Below are 19,018 nucleotides of genomic sequence, written 5' to 3'. Positions count from 1 at the left end.
CATTTAATAAGGATTCATATCAGAATCTAATTTTCAAAAGTAAAATTTTTTTTGAAGAAAAATATATTACTTATTGCTATGTTATTTGTTATTATAATTCAAAATTTTTCCTATCAATTATTCAAATTAAAAAAAAATATAGCTAATCGATATACAATTATAATCCTGAGGGGTGTTTTTGTTTTTTGAGATTTTATTCATTTTTAAATCCCAAAAAAATGCTATAAGCGCTTAAAAGTTTTTTTTTTAAATGTTTTTTAAAAATATTTATAATTGTTTTCTTTTTAAAAAAAAATCATAATTAACAGAGCGAAAATAAATAAAAATATATTTATTCATTCCATTAAAAAAAAATGGTCTTACCAAAATTAAAAAGTAGCTTTTTTTTTATTTATATTATATATTTCATCTTTATTTTTTTGGAAAGACCTTCATAAAACACCCTGTATCTACTTATATATTGTATAATTAATCATTTTTTGTAACTTTGTTTGTTAACCATCTTCCACCGATTAATCCTGTTACAGCACCAGTAATTGCTGCAACAATACCCGTCCCCGTACCAACTGCTATACCTGCTGGTCCACCACAGGCAATTCCACCTACAGCAGCAGCAATAAGTGGAACTTTTTTATTTTTTGCCTTAACTGCTTTTCTAATTTCTTCATTTCCTTTTTCTACCTGTGCAACAGATTGCTCAATATTATGTTCAATACTATCAACCATATCATTTTGACTATGGACTATTTTATGTAGATCTTCCATAATATCATTTAAATCACGAACATCTGACTCAAGTTGCCTTTGTGCCTCTGCAATTGCTTTTTTTTCCTGTGCTATTAACATAAGTTCTCTTAATTTAGCTTCTTTATACATTTGACTACCCTCATTTTCAATACTATCACCACCTTCCACAAAAGGATTATATGAAGGAATATTCTCTTGTTCCACAAAAGAACTTCCAGTTGTTAATTTAAAATAATTTATTTTATTTTTAATATTTTGTATTTTCCTGTCAAATTCTAGTTTTTCCTTATAATTAAGATTATTTCTATGAAATAATAACACATTATACTCGGAAATAATATATTCAAGACAATTATCGTATTCTTTTTTTTTATCACCAATATTTGTTCCTCTCCTATCACCAATAGTTATTTCTTCTTTTAATATCCCTAATTTATTGAATACTTCACTTGTTTCTTTTTCAAAATTTTCTATAACCTCAATCATATCTAACATGTGACCTGAAAAAAAAATATCAAAATACAATAATATTTATATTTCTTAATAAATGAAGTTCATTTTTATTCAATGATAAAAAAAAAAAAACCACGTTTAAAGTAATGTACTTTTATAGTAAAAATCAATAAACAAAAATATTAAAATGCATAAAATATTATTTCATAATAATAAAAGTATTATTACAAAAAAAAAATATATATATATTTTAGTAAATATATAATAATAAATAAAATTACTCCTACTCATCACTTAATTAATAACATTTATAGATAAATAAATTAGAAGGGTATAGTATTCTTTTAAAGAAGAGGGGGTATAAACATTAATAATAAGGTAGCCCGTATTTTTAAAATTTATCCACTATCTCATCAAACAAGAGCTTCGTCCTTCTAGCCCTCTTGAACTCTATGTCTTATTCTGTTTACTTTACCAACACAAAATTGGTATAGTGTTTCTTTATATTGGTCACTGTACATTTCATAAAATAAACACCCAACAGATTTCTAAATAATGAATTCTGGTGAAGCTGATTTTAAAAATGTTGAATCATTTTCAATACAGGTAATTTTTTTTTATATAAAATATATTTATTAAAAAATAAATATATATATTTTTTTTAGTTAAATGCATTGACTAGCAGTAAACCATCATTTGGAAAACAAAGAATAGAAGAAATTGCCAAACTTGGATTGGCTGCTGTATCAAATTATAAGCATGTTGTTATGCACCTTGAAAAATTTATATGGAAAACTACATCAAAATATAAACTTATTGGTATTTATATTCTAGATGCTTTATTATGTGCCTCAAAACATAAATATAAAGGAAAAGATAAATTTAGAGTTAGATTTGCTGTTAATCTATTTAAAACAATAAAAAATGTTCTTAATAATGTGTCAGATAAAAAGAAAGTTATTCGTGTTGTTAAATTATGGGAAGCTAAAAAAATATTTGAAAAAAGTGTATTAACTCCTATTTATAAATATTGTGAAGATATTGGTATTGATCCAGAATCAATTGATATAAAGTCAAAGAATAATAGTAGTAATGGAAATAGAAAAAGATCGAACTCTAGTATGAGTATAGAGGACGAACCTACAACTTCAAATAATGAGAATCAACAGGATAATAATATGGATACTAGTATGGATGGAGTACCACCACCTCCAATGGAAATTGGTCGTTCAGAATCTGAGGAACGTAAAATAGAGGAAAGAAAAAATTTAGATTTACCTGAAGTAGTTAAAAAAAATCATACATTAATATATTCAAGAACAGTTGTTGTTAAAAAATTAACACAAACAATAAGAGAAGATCAAATAGTAGAAAGATTAAAATCATATGGTACAGTGGAAAAGGTTATGCTTATTGTTAAAAGAGGTTGTGCCTATGTAACCTTTAAAAGTAGAGAAGAGGCATTACAATGCCTGGGGAAAAGAAGAGAAGTTAAAATTGATAAAAAATATGCATCAGTAAGTTTTTTAATATTGATAAGATTTTTTTTTAAACATTTTAATTATCTATAGCTTGAGTGGGCAGTTGGTAAAGAAATACAAAAAGATCCAAAATTATTAAATTATTGGAATAAAGAAAAAGGATATGGTGAAATTCCTCACGCTGTTTTACCTCATGACATAGATACTTTATTTGATGGAAATTTAATAGATCCAGCAACTTTACCTGGAAATCTAAAAGGCCATTTTGATGAACGTGGAAGGTTACCTTTTGATCCTCCTATGATGCCACCTCCTATTACACATATTCCACCTCCTCCATCAGTTAATCATGGATCTTCTATTAGAATGGGATCACAAGATGTACCACCATATACTTTTATACCTCCACCAATTATTCCACCACCAACAGTCTTACCACAATCTCTTAATCCATTTCCCCTTGGTAATCAACAAATACCAATGAATACACAACATCTTTTTTTTGGAAATAATCCTATGATAAATCAAGCATTAGCACATATGGCTAATCAACAAGGAAATGGTTTTTCAAATCTTAATTAACAGTGGTATTCTTAAAGGTTGTTAAAAAGTGAATTTATTTTTGTTTTTATTGTAAGTAAAAAAAAAACACAACTAAAATTTAATAATTTATAATTGGAAGTAATCAGTCTTTTTACATGTAATGTGAAATAGTATATTAACATTTTTTTTAATTTTTTTATTTTTGCTTGATATGTAAAATTATATTTTTCATACACAATAATTTTTATAATGTACTATTTTTTTTTTATCTTTATTCTCTCTAAACGTCAATTCTCTATTAATATCAAGCAGTCTCACCAACCTCCGACATTAACAATCTTTTCTCATCTTCTCCATTCGTTGAAGCATGCCCAATTCTATTTACATGATTATTTTTTTTCTGTTTCGTTAGTGCATGTAATACCATTCCTGTTATACACAATGTCAACCCAACTCCATTGATAGTTGACAATTTATCATGATGTATATAATGTGCTAATAAAAGTGTTATTAACTCCTATAAAAAAAATTAATTAATTAATTCCTGTTATAATTTTCTTTTATTATTTAAGTTTTTATAAATATTTTTTTTTAGGATATCTTACCTTAATTATTCCAAGAATATTTAATGTAATACCAGAAGTCTTAAGAAGTAATACATATTCTGTTACTTCCATTAAAAAAGCCAGTACACCACCAAAGAAAATGTTTAAAAATATTATAGGTAAAGTGATATCGGGATGACTGTAATTTTGTATGTCATCACCTTCAAAAACCCATGCTAGTGGAATAATTGCTAAAATCATCCATGGTTGAACATGAACTATCATATTAATTGGATTTTTTATTGTTGTTGGAGAATCATCTTGCTGCATTATTAATTGAGACACAGTCCATCGAATACCTGTACATAATGCAGCCATTTCAACAAGAATGAGACCTAATAAATCTAATTGTGTTGATCTCCAAGTAAAAAGAAACAATCCTAGTGCAATTAAACCGGAACTTGCTGCTAAGGATGTTTTCCATCTTTCTAAATTTAAAAATATGGAGAATATAAATATAAACAAGATAGAGGAAGATTTAGCCATTGTATATAAAGAAACTGTTACATATTCTAGTGCCCAATTAGATAAACCAATATCAAATGATGCACAAACTCCTACAGGAAATAAATAACGAATTTGATTTTTAATTGGTACTCTTATTTTTTTACCACCACGTTTCCATTCTAGTAGAAATCTTGAAATGTAACTAACTAAAAGTTTGGTAAAATAATGGCCTGTTACAATAAATAAAGGAAAATGAAAAGTCTAAAAAAAAAAGTAAGAGAAAATTAAATTATTAAACAAATATATGTTATATCATACAAACCTTTATAAATTGTTTTTGAAAAAATGTCAAACCAATTGACAAAGGATAGTATAGAAAAGCTACCAGTAGTAATTGGAGCATATTTATAAGATATAAAATATACTTAATAAATTATTTCTTCCACCATGTGTAATATCACAATATAAATTTTATTTCTTTGAAATAATATTTTCTAAATATAAGTAAAAATCTTACATTAATTTACAATTTTTATTATTATTCAATTTATTTTATACAATCAACACAAGTTTACACGATACAAAAATTAATTAAATACTGTTTATTTTAAAATGACAATATTTTAACTAAAGCTTTTCTAAAAAGGAAGTAGTAATTAAAATGATAACATAATGCTTATATCGTAGTAAAATATGTGTCTTATCGATAATGATGTCTTTTATAATAGTCATTTTTATTCCAAAAATATTATTTATTCTTCAAATATGTTAAAAAAAATAAAAGTTTATAACAAAAACAATAATATGAATGTTCCGTTTATTTATTTAATGCTTTTATTAGCATTAAACATATTATTTGGGAGGAAGAAAATGTTATTAATATTGATTAATTTATATTACAAAAGTTATGAGCAATGTACAGAAAAATAATAAATTTAATACAAGATAAAGTACAAATAAATGGGTATGTAAAACCTTTAGTTAAATATTTTATATATATATAATAAAATATTTAAAGTTCTAGAGATTCAATTGTTTAATCGTTAAACAAACAACCAACATTATATATAGATACTCCAAAAATATTTCCACTAGTACTACTAATTTTTTTTTTCTTAAATACAAAAAAAGAAAAATATTTTTCTTTTTCTCTAAATTGATATAAATATTATATATTATTTCCCTCATTGCTGAAAAAGAATAAAAAAAAAAAGAACCAAACATTTTAATACAAAGTGCAATATTTAAAAAAAGAGTGACTAGATGAATTCTTTACATTTCCCTTTTCAATGAATATATATCTTTAAACTTTAAAATCATTTTCAAAAACTAATAAAACATTTTTTACTGTATAAATGGTATTCATAAAGAAAAATAATAAATAAACAAGAAAGAAAAAGTTAAATTATATTAAATAAAGAGAAATATTTTAATAAAAAAAATATAATCACAAACAACGTGTTTTAAATTCTTTTATCTGGAATATAAAAGTCATTGCGAAGCATAAGGAGGATGCTGTAAATAAACATGTTCTAGATGTGTGTACATATTTTATTTTTGTTAGCTCATCGCGATAAGATTATCTTTTAAAGACATCCTACTCCAACAGGTAGTCTTGCAACGACTTTATTATTCCACATTATAGAATTTATTTTTTTTATTTAGAAATTAGTTATTTTATTTATATAAAACTACTATTCTAGTTATTAAAAGATGGCTGTTAGATGTGATTATGAAGGATGTAATGATATTGGTGTTTTTACACTTCTAACAAATACTTATTGTCTTGTAGGAATAGGTAATTCACAAAATTTCTTCAGGTAAGTATTTTAAAATATTTTTTTAAAATATAAAATTTTTTAACAGTATTTTTGAGGATGAACTTGGTGATTCTATTCCCGTTATACATGCTTCAATAGCAGGTACAAGAATTGTTGGAAGAATGGCAGTTGGTAATAGACATGGTCTTTTAGTACCAAATGCCACAACAGATCAAGAATTACAACACATTAGAAATTCTTTACCCGACTCTGTTGAGATAAGAAGAATTGATGAAAGATTGTCTGCTTTAGGTAATGTTATTGCTGCAAATGACTATGTTGCACTTGTTCATGGAGATATTTCTCAAGAGACAGAAAAGGCACTTGTTGATGTATTAAAAGTTGAAGTATTCCGAACCAATTTAGGAGAACATTCTCTTGTTGGTACATATTGTACATTTACATCACAAGGAGCACTTGTTGCTGCTAAAACATCACCAGAAACTCAAAAAGAAATCTCTTCACTTCTCCAGGTACCAGTTGTTGCTGGTACAGTCAATCGAGGTTCAGAATTAATTGGAGCTGGTATGGTTGTTAATGATTGGATTGCATTTTGTGGTTCAGAGACAACATCTACAGAATTATCAGTTGTTGAAAGTATATTTAAAATTGGAGATAATAATCCTACACAAATTTCTACTAACTTACGTGATACTCTCATTGAATCAATGCTCTAAATATAGTAATTTTTTTTTAATTTTAAAACATTAATCTATTATCGTTTTGTGTTGTTTAATTCATTTGATACTTATAAATTTTGTTAATATTGATTAAATTATGATACACTACAATGTACATAGTACACTACAGGTTATCAAGGTTCTGATTATTCAGACCATCTAATAATATAAATGTTGCCACTACAAAATATCATTTATTAATAAAGGTGCATTTGTGTTTTTATTATTTTTTTTTACTTTAAATATGGAAAAAGTTACATTACCTAGAATTGTTCGTACACTTTCTACCTATACAGGAAGGGATAAATTTGTTAGATCCCTTTATTTTACTCTAATATTATTGGCAGACAAAGTTGGTGGAAAAACATCAGAACACATTATGATTCTTGCTAAACAATTATCTGCTGCAAGAATGATTTTTAGACAATTTAATCATTTTGGTATGTATAAAGCTTGCCTTGATACATTAAAATCAATGTATGAGGCAAAAGATAAAATTGATTTTTCTCTTGGAGCAGGAATAACGGGTATTTATTCTGTGTATGGTATTGTAGAATTAATTGGATGGATTGGTGATTCAAAGTTAATTGCTGTTGATAGTGCAAAATACTATAAATATTGTTTATATTTATGGATTTGTGCTTTGGTTACAGGAATTATAAGAGGGATAAGACAAATAATTATAAAATATTTAAAAAGAAGTAATATAAATGAAATGAGAGAAGATATTATATCAACTATTGGTTTGACATCTGATTTTATTCCAGCAATAAATTCTTTGACATTTCCTTTTTTGTGGAGTCAATCATTACCAACAAAAATAACTGCAAGACTTTCATTAATTGCTTCAATAATTGGTTTGTATAAAGTATTTTAATACAAGTATTTTTTAAAAAAAAAAAAGAATAATATTATTTAAATATATATATATTTATATTAGTTTGTGTGAATAGATTTTATCCGTTATTGTTTTTAATTAAAAAGTTACTTAATAATAAAAAAAAATGAAGATACCATAAAAAGTGACAGTTTAGAGATAAAATAATTATATAATCACATTTTGGTGTAAAAATACTCGTATCCAGTATCTTGTTTTCAATAAGCAGGATAATATATTTTAATTATTATACTTACTAATTATAGAAAATATATGGAGGCAGGTTTCTTTAGGAGGGGATATATTTTCACTTTATTTATTTTCTTTTTTTATTTTTTAAATATATAAATTTGAATAAAGAATATTATGTTTTGCTAAATTACAATAGTTATAGACACATTCCAGGCAACTTAACTGTATATAAAATCAAATTGCTTCAGGTCACTATTGCATTTGTTGGTAATGAATCTTTTATTTGTATCACTTAAATTTTACTATCCTTCATTACTAAAGTTTAATATATTGGTATATTTTATCATTATAATAAATATATTTTTCAATCTTAATTATGACATCTGACCCATTTGTTGATTGGATAAGAAAAAAATGGATTCGAAGGATGAGAATGATGATGTAGATAATATATTAAAAACATTAACAAAAAATTTCATGATTAGTTACAAATAAGATATCTTCTCTTACACCTTTTATTTGTTAAACATATGACCCTAAATTTTTAAACATTTTTCTTATTTTAGAATGTCTGTGTCGACGTTAATTAATTTATTTTACCTATTACTGTTATTTGGGACATCTAATTTAACAGCCAATACAATTAATCATCACAATGGTATGTTTTAATAATATAAATTATTTTCTAAAAATGAGCTTTTTCTTAATTTTTTTTTTGCTTTTTATTATTTATTTTTTAATAATAATATATTGTTTAATATTTTTTTATAACCTTTTAATTAGCACCACGAACACTTGCTAAAAGATCACAAACATACCAGTCTGCTGTCTATATACCTGATTCAATGTTAATACGAGATATTGAAAATCAACCTGAAATACCAAAGTATACTATTCCTAAAATTCCATCAGGATTTATTACAATACCAGCAAAATTTTCACCATTAAATAGGCAAATTATTAATGAGAGAGATGAAAAAGATCCTGAGATACCTCGTCATCCAGCAACAAGAATGGGATTTAATAATATTCCTCCTGAAATACCATATCCTAAACAACAATCACAACAATTCCCATTTTCGGGTATTCAACAAAATCTTCAATGGAATAGATTTCCAGATTATTCTATGTCACCATTTTTCAATTACCTTCAAAAGATGCAACAAAATCCTTCATTAAATATGTTTTCAACATTTCCTACAGATTATCATTTTCCACAAACAAATACATTCCAAGAAAATCCCAAAAATTTTCACATAGCTTACCCAGATATTAAAACGACTAATACAAAAACACAATATGTTGAAACATATAATGACCAGACATCTAGTAACTTTAATGCACATAATTCTGGAGCACCAATCAAAACACCATCATTCACCCCATCATTACAATCATTAACATCTACCACCAACATACAACCAAAAAAAGAATATTCTTTTTATGGTAATTAATAGACAAAAAAAAAAAGTTACACCACCTATCACATCTTATTTATCTAGTTTTAATCATTTGTTTTCCCAAAATCTATTAATTAAAAAAAAACTTTATCATAAATCCCCAACTGACCTTATTATCTTTTTTTTCATTCATATATATATATAAATAATATTACATTTATTTGTTTCAGAAAATACAATACAAGGCATAAAAAATATTCCTACATCAGAAGTGATTGGAAAAGATATAATAACAAAAAATATTAATCATAAAGAATCAAATAATTTTCATACTTCTTCACTTAAAAAAATTCCATCTACACATGCCTTTGATAAAACAATAGATATTAATTTAGATGGTGTCTTAGATTTCAATGAGGTAGAGTATGCTGCATTCGTTCACCATGGTTTAAGTGGTTCAGTGGTACAAGATATATTTAATAGTGTTGATGGAGATAAAAATAGTGTCCTGGATTGGAAAGAATTTAGTGAAATGAAACCATTAATTATTGAGAAAGCATTAAATGCTGCACAAAGGTATCTTCTTAATGTTGATACTGATAAAAATGGAAAATTAAGTTTGTCTGAAGCTAAAAAATATGTTCTTAAAGAATATGGTATTGGATATCGTGATGTTGAAAGAATTTGGCTTTTAGTTGTTTCAAATAAAAATATTGAACTTGATGTCAATGAATTTGCCATATTTAGGAGACGCCTTCGTGGTATGAGTATTAGATTGGCAAGGCAAATCATGAAATTTTATGATGGAAATAATGATTATAGTATGAATGTATTTGAGACAAGAAAAGTTGCCTATGAACAGGAAGGAATTAATGATGAAGAAGTTGAGGTTATGATTGCTTCATGTGATGATGATAGAAATGGTGAACTTAATCCAGCTGAGTTTGCTGATTTTCTTCGTCTTGTTAGAGCTAAATCTATTGACACATCTAAAAGAGCAATGAAAGTACTTGACTTTGATAACAGTAATACAATTAGCCTTGAAGAAGCAAAAAAAATTGCTTTTGATCATTATGGATATGATGAATGGCAATTAGCTCCAATATTTGGGCAGGCTGATGAAAATGAAGATAATCAACTTGATGAAATTGAATTTGCTGGATTTAGAAGTGTTATTAGAAATAAAAGTATAAAAACAGCAAATTTAATTATTAGACAATGGGACAAAAATCTTAATGGAATGATTGATCTTGAGGAGGCTGAAGATAAAACAAGAAATGAAGATGATTTAGATGAAAAAGATTGTTACTCATTGTTTGTTGTTGCAGATCAAAATAAAGATCAACTTCTTGATAAAGTTGAGTTTGCTGATTTTCTAAGAATGGTTAGGTCTAGTTCAATAAAAATTATCAGTGAAAATATGGGAAAATTTGATAAGAATGGTGATGATAAAGTTACAGTTGATGAGATATCTACAATTGTCCATGCAAAATATGGTTTTAGTTTTAAAGATATTAAAAAAATATTTGATCGTGTTGATTGTGATTTTAATGAAGAATTAAGTCCTGGAGAAATTGTTGATTTTAGACATCAAACTAGACTTTTAGCAGAGGAACGTGGTATTAAACCAACAGAATTTATTAAAATACCACAAAATAAAACTATGAAATTATCATCTTCCTCAAAAAAAAGTGATGACTCAACTAAATCAATTATAAATAACTCTGAAACAAATATACCAACACCAAACCCAATACCACTTGAAAAGTTGGAAGAAAATATGGATCTTGTTGATGAGGTTACAACAGAAACTACAGAAACAACAATAAAAAAAAATAAAAAAAGAAGAAGGAGGATTAAGACAACAACATCTACTACAACTAAAGCACCAGGTAAGTATTTATATTTTAAAAAAAAATTATATTAAAAATATTTTACATTATTTCTGTACGTCAATTTATAATTTATTTATATTTTTAGAATATGAATATGTATCTAGTGAGGAAGTAAATGAATAAAAGAAATAAAACAAATTACTAAACATAAATAATTCAACAATCCGGTTTTTAATATCAACAATCTATCTATCTCTAATACTTTTTTTCTCCTTACTAATATGTTTTAATTAATATTTATTCTTTTTTTTTATTAAATTTTTAAACATAATAAAGTTTAACTTTCACTTGTTAAATATATTATCTATTATTTTATCAAGGACAACAATAACCAACTGTTTGTTTAACTCCTGACATTGTGATGAATTGAAAATATTTTCAATGGAATGTTCATATTTTTTGAGATGAATTTTAAAATAACTATAAAAAGGAATAATAGAAAGTGAAAGATCTATAAACTTCCTTCTAGCTAATTGTCTTCGAAGATTTTTTTCTTCCGTTGTTACTATTTCATAATTTGGATCAAATATAGTTGAGTGAAGTGATGAAATAATATTTGAAAATATAGATGGAACTAGTAACATATTAATTTCTTTAGAAAGGTAATTTTTCATATAACTTGATATAACATTTGAAAATAAATATTCTATAAAAAGTAATGGACAAAGAATCCATTTTGGAAGTGAAGTTATTTTAAGTATAAAAGTTAATAATGTATTATAAAATGTTGGTTTTTCTTTCTTATCAATTTCTAAAGACAAACATAAACATTCATTAATACAATTAATTCCATCACATTTGGATACTGATGTATTACTGTAATTTCTATTCTTATTACTAATATTATTTTTATATTTATTATTTAAGATTACATCACCTGATTCACAAATTGATGAGTTTGACATATTATCATTAAATGAAAATGTATCAAAATTTGAGTGACTTCTTCCATAATAACCATAAATAGTTGATGATGGTGAGGCAAGAAGATTAGCTAGTGAATTTAAAATAAATGATTTTAAATTTTTACCCTTTTCTCTACTTAATTTTTGTGGAACTTTTTTTACAATTCTCCAAGGATTTAATTCTGATAATGTTAGGGAATCCTTAAATTCATCTGGAGATGATAAGAAATTAAAAAATAAATCAGATTTTTGTAGCAATGAATGATGATTAATATCATTAAGAAAACATTCAAATGAAGGTAAATTTTCTAATAATGCAATTTTATCACGTGATGTAATACTTTTTTTTGGAGGTAATGGTTGAAATTGAGCTAACGCACTTCCATGTTTTTCTAATAATTTTTGTTGTAGTGTATAAAATTCTTCTGGTTTTCTAAGAACAACCCATTCAACAGATGTTGGTTCCGGTGTTGAAATATCTGTTGAGATAACAGCGATAGCATACACATAATACATTCTACTTGTTATTGAATCTCTTCTCATTTCTATATCTTCAATTCTTATACTTAATTTTGTACTACTTTTTAATACTGTTAAAATTCCAAGATTATTATATTCTGCTGTATCTAATGGTGTTTCTACACTTGGAGTCATTTCATAACAATCATCTATTATTTCCTCATTATTATCATCATTACTAAAATTAGTAGTATTAGGTACCATAACACTCCATACTCTTTTTCTAAAACTTGAAAATGATAAAGAATTTTCTGGAATTTTCTCACAATTATTACTTTTATTACCATTTGTTGTTAATGTATTATTTGAAAATTGAAATTGATCAACATCAACAGGAGAACTACCACATAGATAACCAAAATAACATTCACTTTGCGAAAATGGTATAACAAAATTTTTTGATATTATTTCATAAACCTTTCTATAAGCTTCTTCCATAACTTTATCAATTGCTTGTATATTTTTATTATCTAGATCATTTTTTAATCCTTTAAATATACTTTCATTAAAAAATGCTGTATTTAATTTGATAATTTCTTTCTCATTTTCAATAACAAAAACTTTCCATGTTGCATATATTTGATGAAGATCAAATTCTATTTCTCTTAATACTAATTCATTATCATCTACTTTATCTATTTTTATTAATATTTTATGTATACTATCTAAATTTTTTAATATTTGTAATAATGCTAATGGACCATTAAAATCTTCTAAAAATATTTCAAATGTTTGTAAGAGACGTGGATTTTTTATTATTGTACTTAATTTTACTTGTAATAATGAATCTTGTAATGCACTATGTATATTTTCTTCTAATCCATATAAAAACATAACATTTTTTTTATTATCATTAATTTCATAAACATTTGATGAAGATCCATCAATAATTTGAAGAAATAATTTATTGATATTATCAGGTTCACTTAAAAATTCAACAATAGGATAAAAAATATAGTTTGTTATTAAATCTTGAAGAAGATATAGACCACTTTTACTTGGCCATGTTCCATTTAAACTACTACTATCACCAACTTTACCTGATATTCTTTTAACATCAATAATTTTCTTTAATACTTTTTCACTTAAAATATTTAAATATTTTTTACAATTAAAATTTTCTCGTAAACTATAATGAGTATCATCTTTAAAAAAGTCACTTAATATAATATTGTCTTCTTTTATTTTATTATCACAATTTCCCATCCTATAAAAGTGCAAAAGAATTTGTGGAAAAATTTCTTCTATAATTACACTTTCAAAATCTGTTTTCTTAATCAAACTTAGTATTTTCCTACCAGCATAACAACAATGATGACGTATTTCTCCAATGAAAGCTGTATCATTTTCAAATTCTGATAAATACCATGAATTAATATATCTTTCTATTATTTTTTCAAGAAATAACTCTACTTTTCCGTTTAACTCCTCCTCCACATAAAACAACATATTTTCACTATACCTATTTCTTTCAATGCCTTCTACTTTTTTATTATTTACCATATCTTCATTCATAATGTATTTTTTTTCAAATTTTTTATCAATTATTCCTTGAATTTTATCTATATTAGCAATTATTCCTGACCCAATAGATATTCCAATAATTAAACTAACAAAACAACATATTAATGTTGTTGTACTATAAATTTTATTAAAAACAAATTAATCTATATTTAAACAAATGTTTTTACTACTTACTTTATATTTAAAATGTAGCAAAAGCAAATTATTAATAGGAAGATAATTCCCAATACTTTAATTTTTTCTCCTCGCATCCTCATTATCCATTATATTATAGTCATGCTATTTTAAAATTCATAGATTTACACTTTTAGTATAATAATTAATACTTTTATAGTGCAAAATTAGTGAACAATAATATTCCTTCCTGTTATTTCTTTATTTTATTCTTTTTTTTTATCTTATTTTTTCTATAATAATAAATAGTACTATTCCAAAAGTTTTATTTTTTCTTTTTATTGTAAAATTACACTACTAAGTATGATTTTAGCTTTTCTATAAACATAAAATTTTAGGAAAATTTCCAAGTAAACCAAATTTTTAGATAGATTATTTACTCATTAATGTCAGTAAATACTTCAAAATGTCATATGAGAAAATAATATGATACTTTTTTTTTGGTAAACATTACTCCAATACTTTCACAAATGTTAATATTAAAACTATTATTCTCTTCATTTATTTTATTTTATCCATATTTGATATTACGTTATATTTTAACTATAATTTTTTTTTTGACGATACATTAAATTTTATCAGAACTATTCTATTTTTTTTTATTTTTTTTTTCTATACAAAAATATTTATAGTAAATAGATACTAAAAAAAATACCTATTCTTTGAAATAAAAAATTATTTAGGAAAAGAAAAAATCAAAAAATTCACAAAAAAGTTTTTCTTCAAAAAAAAAAAAAATATAGTAATGCAAAGAAGATAAAAAAAATTTTTAACATAAAGTATATCTCAACATAAATATTTATTTGATATATTTACTCTACATGATGAAAACATTAATGTAAATATTACTTATTTATTGTTTCAATGATTTATTAATTAAATTAAATAGTTACTAGAAAATATGTTTCCTAGAAAATATAAATTATTAATGGATACACATTAAAAATATTAAAAAAAATTGTAAATATTTTATAGATAATATAACATCTACTTTTTAATAAATATTAATATTTATTTGTTTAGATTATATTTTTTTTTATACCAGTTTTGTTTTAATTTTTTTTTAAGTAATTTAAAAAAATATTTATAAATGAATTTGTTTTTATTTACAATTTTTTTATACTTCTAATTGATATTTTGATTTTTTTTTCTTAAAAAATTTTATTTATCGCGTGATTAGGTATTCATTTAATATTTATTTATTATAGATACATTTTGAATGAAAAAAAAATTATGCAAAATAAGTTTTCTACTTATGTTTAAAATTTAGTAAAAATCATTCATAGATTTATATATCACTATTTTTTTTACTAATTTTAATATTGATAACACAGTACTATCATATTAATATGTACTTAATATACAATATTTTTTCTATACATCTTTTTTTTTATATAACACCCGCCATATCATAAGTTTTTTATACTACTTAAATGGAAAATAATCTCTTTAGTGATATCATTATCTTTTATTGATATTAATATGGTAACTTTTATATATTTAAAATTATACAAGTACTACATTATTTTTCTTTTTTTTTTTTCTACATCCAATTAAATTCGTCATTTCCCTTTTTTATAAAAGAAAAACTATGTATAAAGTGGTCGAATTTCTAAGGTTATTATTATAAATATTTTTGTTTGTATTATGTAGTGAAATATATTAGTAAGTTACAATTTAAAAATGTTTTAATGTCTGTTTTATAAAAAAAACAACATTGTATTTAGCTTGTTTTCCAATCTTTTTTTTTGAATGATAGGTATTTTAAAATTTTTAAAAAAAATAATATTATAGTTGATTATTTTATGAATATTTCTCTATCCTTTAAATACCACTTTGGATTATTTTTCTTTAAGCATCCCATAGGGTTTAAAAGATAGATATTATAAATTGAATTGTCTTTTAACTTTCTTTTTCCACTTTAAACCTCTCTTCAAATATATTTCCACTTTTATAATGCCGTTATATATTATATTTATATATATATTTTTTTTTACAAATAATCCTAAAAAATTTAAAAGAATTTTTATTGTTAACAATATATCTTTTTTTAATCATTTGTTTTATTTTTTTACTTTTTATAATTGTTATGGGATATCCCCTATTTATATTAATTTATTACTTCCTCATATTAAGTTAATATATCTTCTTTCTTTTTCTTTTCGCCTTTATTTTGTGTATATAGTAATTTTTTTTATGAATTAATAAAATGTCTCTCCTGTAAACAAAAATGTTTGTCTTCTTACATATTATATTTTCTTTTCCTCTTAATTATTTTTTTTTTTTTATTACATAAACTGTCTGGGAGTGATAAAATTAATTTTTCTTATTGTGGTAAAGTTATGCTTAAACTGTAGAAATAAATCTTCTTATCATATATATTTATTCTTACCCTCCTCGTGAACATTTGTTTGTGGTACTACTTTATGAAGTAATAATAAATAATTTATAACTAAAAAAAAATATGAATAAAATAAAATAAACCTGAAGTATGATCTTTAATAATTTTTTTATGCTTTTACTTCATTCTTTCTTATCATTGTCCTACACTTTTTTTTTCTACCATCTTCTTTCTACTATCTTTTTTGAGGTGTACCTTTAGTATTAATTTTTACTTATCATATTTTTTATAATAGCATTGAAAACATATCAACCATCTATTATAAAGTTAAATTTGTATCAAAAGTGTACCAGGAAACAATTGTCTCTTTTAACAAATATTTAAAAATAAAAATATTTATATGGATGATATGTGTTGTTGTTGGTAAAAAGTGTATTCCATCTATTCTTTTTTGTTTTCCACTTTACTCAATCAAAAAAGTTTTTTTTAAAATTTGTTTTATTGAAAAAATATTATTTATAGGTACTTTTTTAATACTATATTCTGTTATTCTAGAATAATCTAACTTCTTTAATTATATTTTTATAACATATATTTTTTTTAAAACTATCACTATAATATTTTACTGTCTGTTGGATGTGTTTATGTATTTATGAATAAATGTTATTTTTAAAAAAAAATAAATTTTATTTCATTCTAATTTTTACTTTATATATTTTATTTTTTTTTAGATATTTTATTATTTATCTATATACAAGTTTTTATATTATAATTTAAATAACTTCAATTAACTTTATTTCTTTCAATATATTTTTTTAAAATGCCTTCCTTATGTGAGTGGAGTGAACGTTCATTTATGCTTGAAATGAAACCAAAAAATGAATTGGCTGCTTTGTATGTTGATTGTCCTCCTGTAACGTTAAAACAAGAACAAAATTCAGATAATACTAATGATTCTGATTTTGATAAAATAACAGAAGTTGTACGAGTTGGTGACCATTATCTTGAGCTGACAGAGGAAGAGGTAGTTGATGATGATTCAGTTCATAGAAAAGATTCAGGTGTATCAAGTAATTGTGAATCATGTTCAAGATATTATGCATTTATTGAAGATGTTTCACTTGATCCAAAAACTTTATCATGTTTTACATGGATGGACCAAAATAGATTATTTATGTGTAGAATAAAGGCTGTCACTGAGGGACAATATTTAAGACCAAAAACTAATGCTCGTATTGAAAAAGAAATTTTAAGTTTTGTTGATATTAATGAATTTGTTGATGATTTTAAAGATGAAGAAAAGTATATATTTTGTAATGAATGTAACTCACAAATATATGTAGCTACACCAAGTACACAAATAGCAATTATGCCAAGTGATAAATTTCTTGAAGATTCCTCCTCTTCATTTGACTTTTATTGTAGAACTGTTTGTGGTGGGCATACTTTTGATACAGAAAAAGCTTATAAAGAACATGAAGAAAAGTTAAAAGAATTTTTACCATCATCTAATAAAATTGTTTTATCATGTAGTTATCTTTTAATTTGTAAAGATGTAAGTTTTTTTTATTATTTATATAAAGAAAAATTTACTTATATAATATTTCAAGGACATTGATGAAAAGTTTATTTCATTTGGTGAAACAAAACAAAATGTATTATGTTGTTCTAAATGTTTAGTAGAAATTGGATATAATATGACACAATATCAAAATTGCTATAAATTTTATCACTCAGCTGTTACATTTACCAGTAAATCTATGATGTTAACAAAGAATATTAATAGACCTAGAAATTTTATAGAATATAAATTTGAAACAACTGAACGATATTTTGCTTATCTTCTTTTATCTCAATCAGAAAATGATGGTACCAGTAAGGTTGTTGTAAAGTCACTTGAAGGTAAACCTCATATGTTTATTTGGATATATGAACCATATGTTGTAATGACATCAGGAAGTTTAAAAAAGAAAGAAGATACATCAAATGATGATGAGTCTGATCATGTCAAGTCATTTGCTGCTCTTAAAGTTATGTATAAAATATTTGATTCAGATATGGCAATTTATGATTCAAAAGCACAAGGATGTGACCCATCAGCTGGGACACTTGAGATGCCCCAAAATGCTTGTCTTAAATTTATGGAACTTCTTCTTATAAATTCTCATGCATTCCCACCATCTTTCAGATTATTAGGACAGTTTTGTGTTAGTTTTTTGAAACTTAACAATATCCGTCAATAAAAATAATTACATTTTCTTACTTTTGATATCATCATTAATATTATTTATGCATACAATTTTCATTCGTTTATGTTAAACAATTGTCTACATCTATGCTTGTGTTATTTATATATATATTCTAAAATAAAAGTTTTAATGGAATCGTTATCGTTTATAACAATTTTTATTTATT

General features: G+C 24.0%; 8 protein-coding genes across 8 annotated transcripts; 5 read left to right on the top strand and 3 right to left on the bottom strand.

Annotated features, from left to right (window-relative positions):
* Nucleotides 1–468: 468 nt before the first annotated feature.
* Nucleotides 469–1,242, bottom strand: SRAE_1000267100 (Syntaxin-17; the record flags this gene model as incomplete). Its single annotated transcript, XM_024649775.1, has 1 exon — nucleotides 469–1,242. One exon carries the CDS (start codon nucleotides 1,240–1,242, stop codon nucleotides 469–471), a length of 774 nt encoding a protein of 257 aa, XP_024503618.1.
* Nucleotides 1,243–1,755: 513 nt separating this feature from the next.
* On the top strand, nucleotides 1,756–3,263 carry SRAE_1000267000 (RNA recognition motif domain and CID domain and RNA polymerase II-binding domain and ENTH/VHS domain and Nucleotide-binding, alpha-beta plait domain-containing protein; the record flags this gene model as incomplete). The annotated part of the gene is made up of 3 exons (XM_024649773.1): nucleotides 1,756–1,806; nucleotides 1,866–2,717; nucleotides 2,772–3,263. The coding sequence occupies 3 exons, from the start codon at nucleotides 1,756–1,758 to the stop codon at nucleotides 3,261–3,263; spliced, it is 1,395 nt and encodes a 464-aa protein (XP_024503617.1).
* Nucleotides 3,264–3,528: 265 nt separating this feature from the next.
* Nucleotides 3,529–4,679, bottom strand: SRAE_1000266900 (Solute carrier family 35 member C2; the record flags this gene model as incomplete). Its single annotated transcript, XM_024649772.1, has 3 exons — nucleotides 3,529–3,741; nucleotides 3,830–4,537; nucleotides 4,599–4,679. 3 exons carry the CDS (start codon nucleotides 4,677–4,679, stop codon nucleotides 3,529–3,531), a joined length of 1,002 nt encoding a protein of 333 aa, XP_024503616.1.
* A 1,310-nt stretch (nucleotides 4,680–5,989) lies between these two features.
* Nucleotides 5,990–6,773, top strand: SRAE_1000266800 (Eukaryotic translation initiation factor 6; the record flags this gene model as incomplete). The annotated part of the gene is made up of 3 exons (XM_024649771.1): nucleotides 5,990–6,029; nucleotides 6,069–6,096; nucleotides 6,143–6,773. 3 exons carry the CDS (start codon nucleotides 5,990–5,992, stop codon nucleotides 6,771–6,773), a joined length of 699 nt encoding a protein of 232 aa, XP_024503615.1.
* Nucleotides 6,774–7,020: 247 nt separating this feature from the next.
* On the top strand, nucleotides 7,021–7,653 carry SRAE_1000266700 (Peroxisomal biogenesis factor 11 family-containing protein; the record flags this gene model as incomplete). Its single annotated transcript, XM_024649770.1, has 1 exon — nucleotides 7,021–7,653. One exon carries the CDS (start codon nucleotides 7,021–7,023, stop codon nucleotides 7,651–7,653), a length of 633 nt encoding a protein of 210 aa, XP_024503614.1.
* A 759-nt stretch (nucleotides 7,654–8,412) lies between these two features.
* Nucleotides 8,413–11,263, top strand: SRAE_1000266600 (EF-hand domain and EF-hand domain pair-containing protein; the record flags this gene model as incomplete). Its single annotated transcript, XM_024649769.1, has 4 exons — nucleotides 8,413–8,503; nucleotides 8,629–9,291; nucleotides 9,476–11,137; nucleotides 11,226–11,263. 4 exons carry the CDS (start codon nucleotides 8,413–8,415, stop codon nucleotides 11,261–11,263), a joined length of 2,454 nt encoding a protein of 817 aa, XP_024503613.1.
* A 161-nt stretch (nucleotides 11,264–11,424) lies between these two features.
* On the bottom strand, nucleotides 11,425–14,345 carry SRAE_1000266500 (Sorting nexin-14; the record flags this gene model as incomplete). Its single annotated transcript, XM_024649768.1, has 2 exons — nucleotides 11,425–14,203; nucleotides 14,263–14,345. The coding sequence occupies 2 exons, from the start codon at nucleotides 14,343–14,345 to the stop codon at nucleotides 11,425–11,427; spliced, it is 2,862 nt and encodes a 953-aa protein (XP_024503612.1).
* Nucleotides 14,346–17,423: 3,078 nt separating this feature from the next.
* Nucleotides 17,424–18,846, top strand: SRAE_1000266400 (Ubiquitin-conjugating enzyme E2-binding protein family-containing protein; the record flags this gene model as incomplete). Its single annotated transcript, XM_024649767.1, has 2 exons — nucleotides 17,424–18,158; nucleotides 18,214–18,846. 2 exons carry the CDS (start codon nucleotides 17,424–17,426, stop codon nucleotides 18,844–18,846), a joined length of 1,368 nt encoding a protein of 455 aa, XP_024503611.1.
* Nucleotides 18,847–19,018: the final 172 nt, after the last annotated feature.

The sequence above is a fragment of the Strongyloides ratti genome, assembly GCF_001040885.1.
Source record: "Strongyloides ratti genome assembly S_ratti_ED321, chromosome : 1".
NCBI lineage: Eukaryota > Metazoa > Nematoda > Chromadorea > Rhabditida > Strongyloididae > Strongyloides > Strongyloides ratti.
This window is presented reverse-complemented; position numbering and strand designations above follow the sequence as displayed.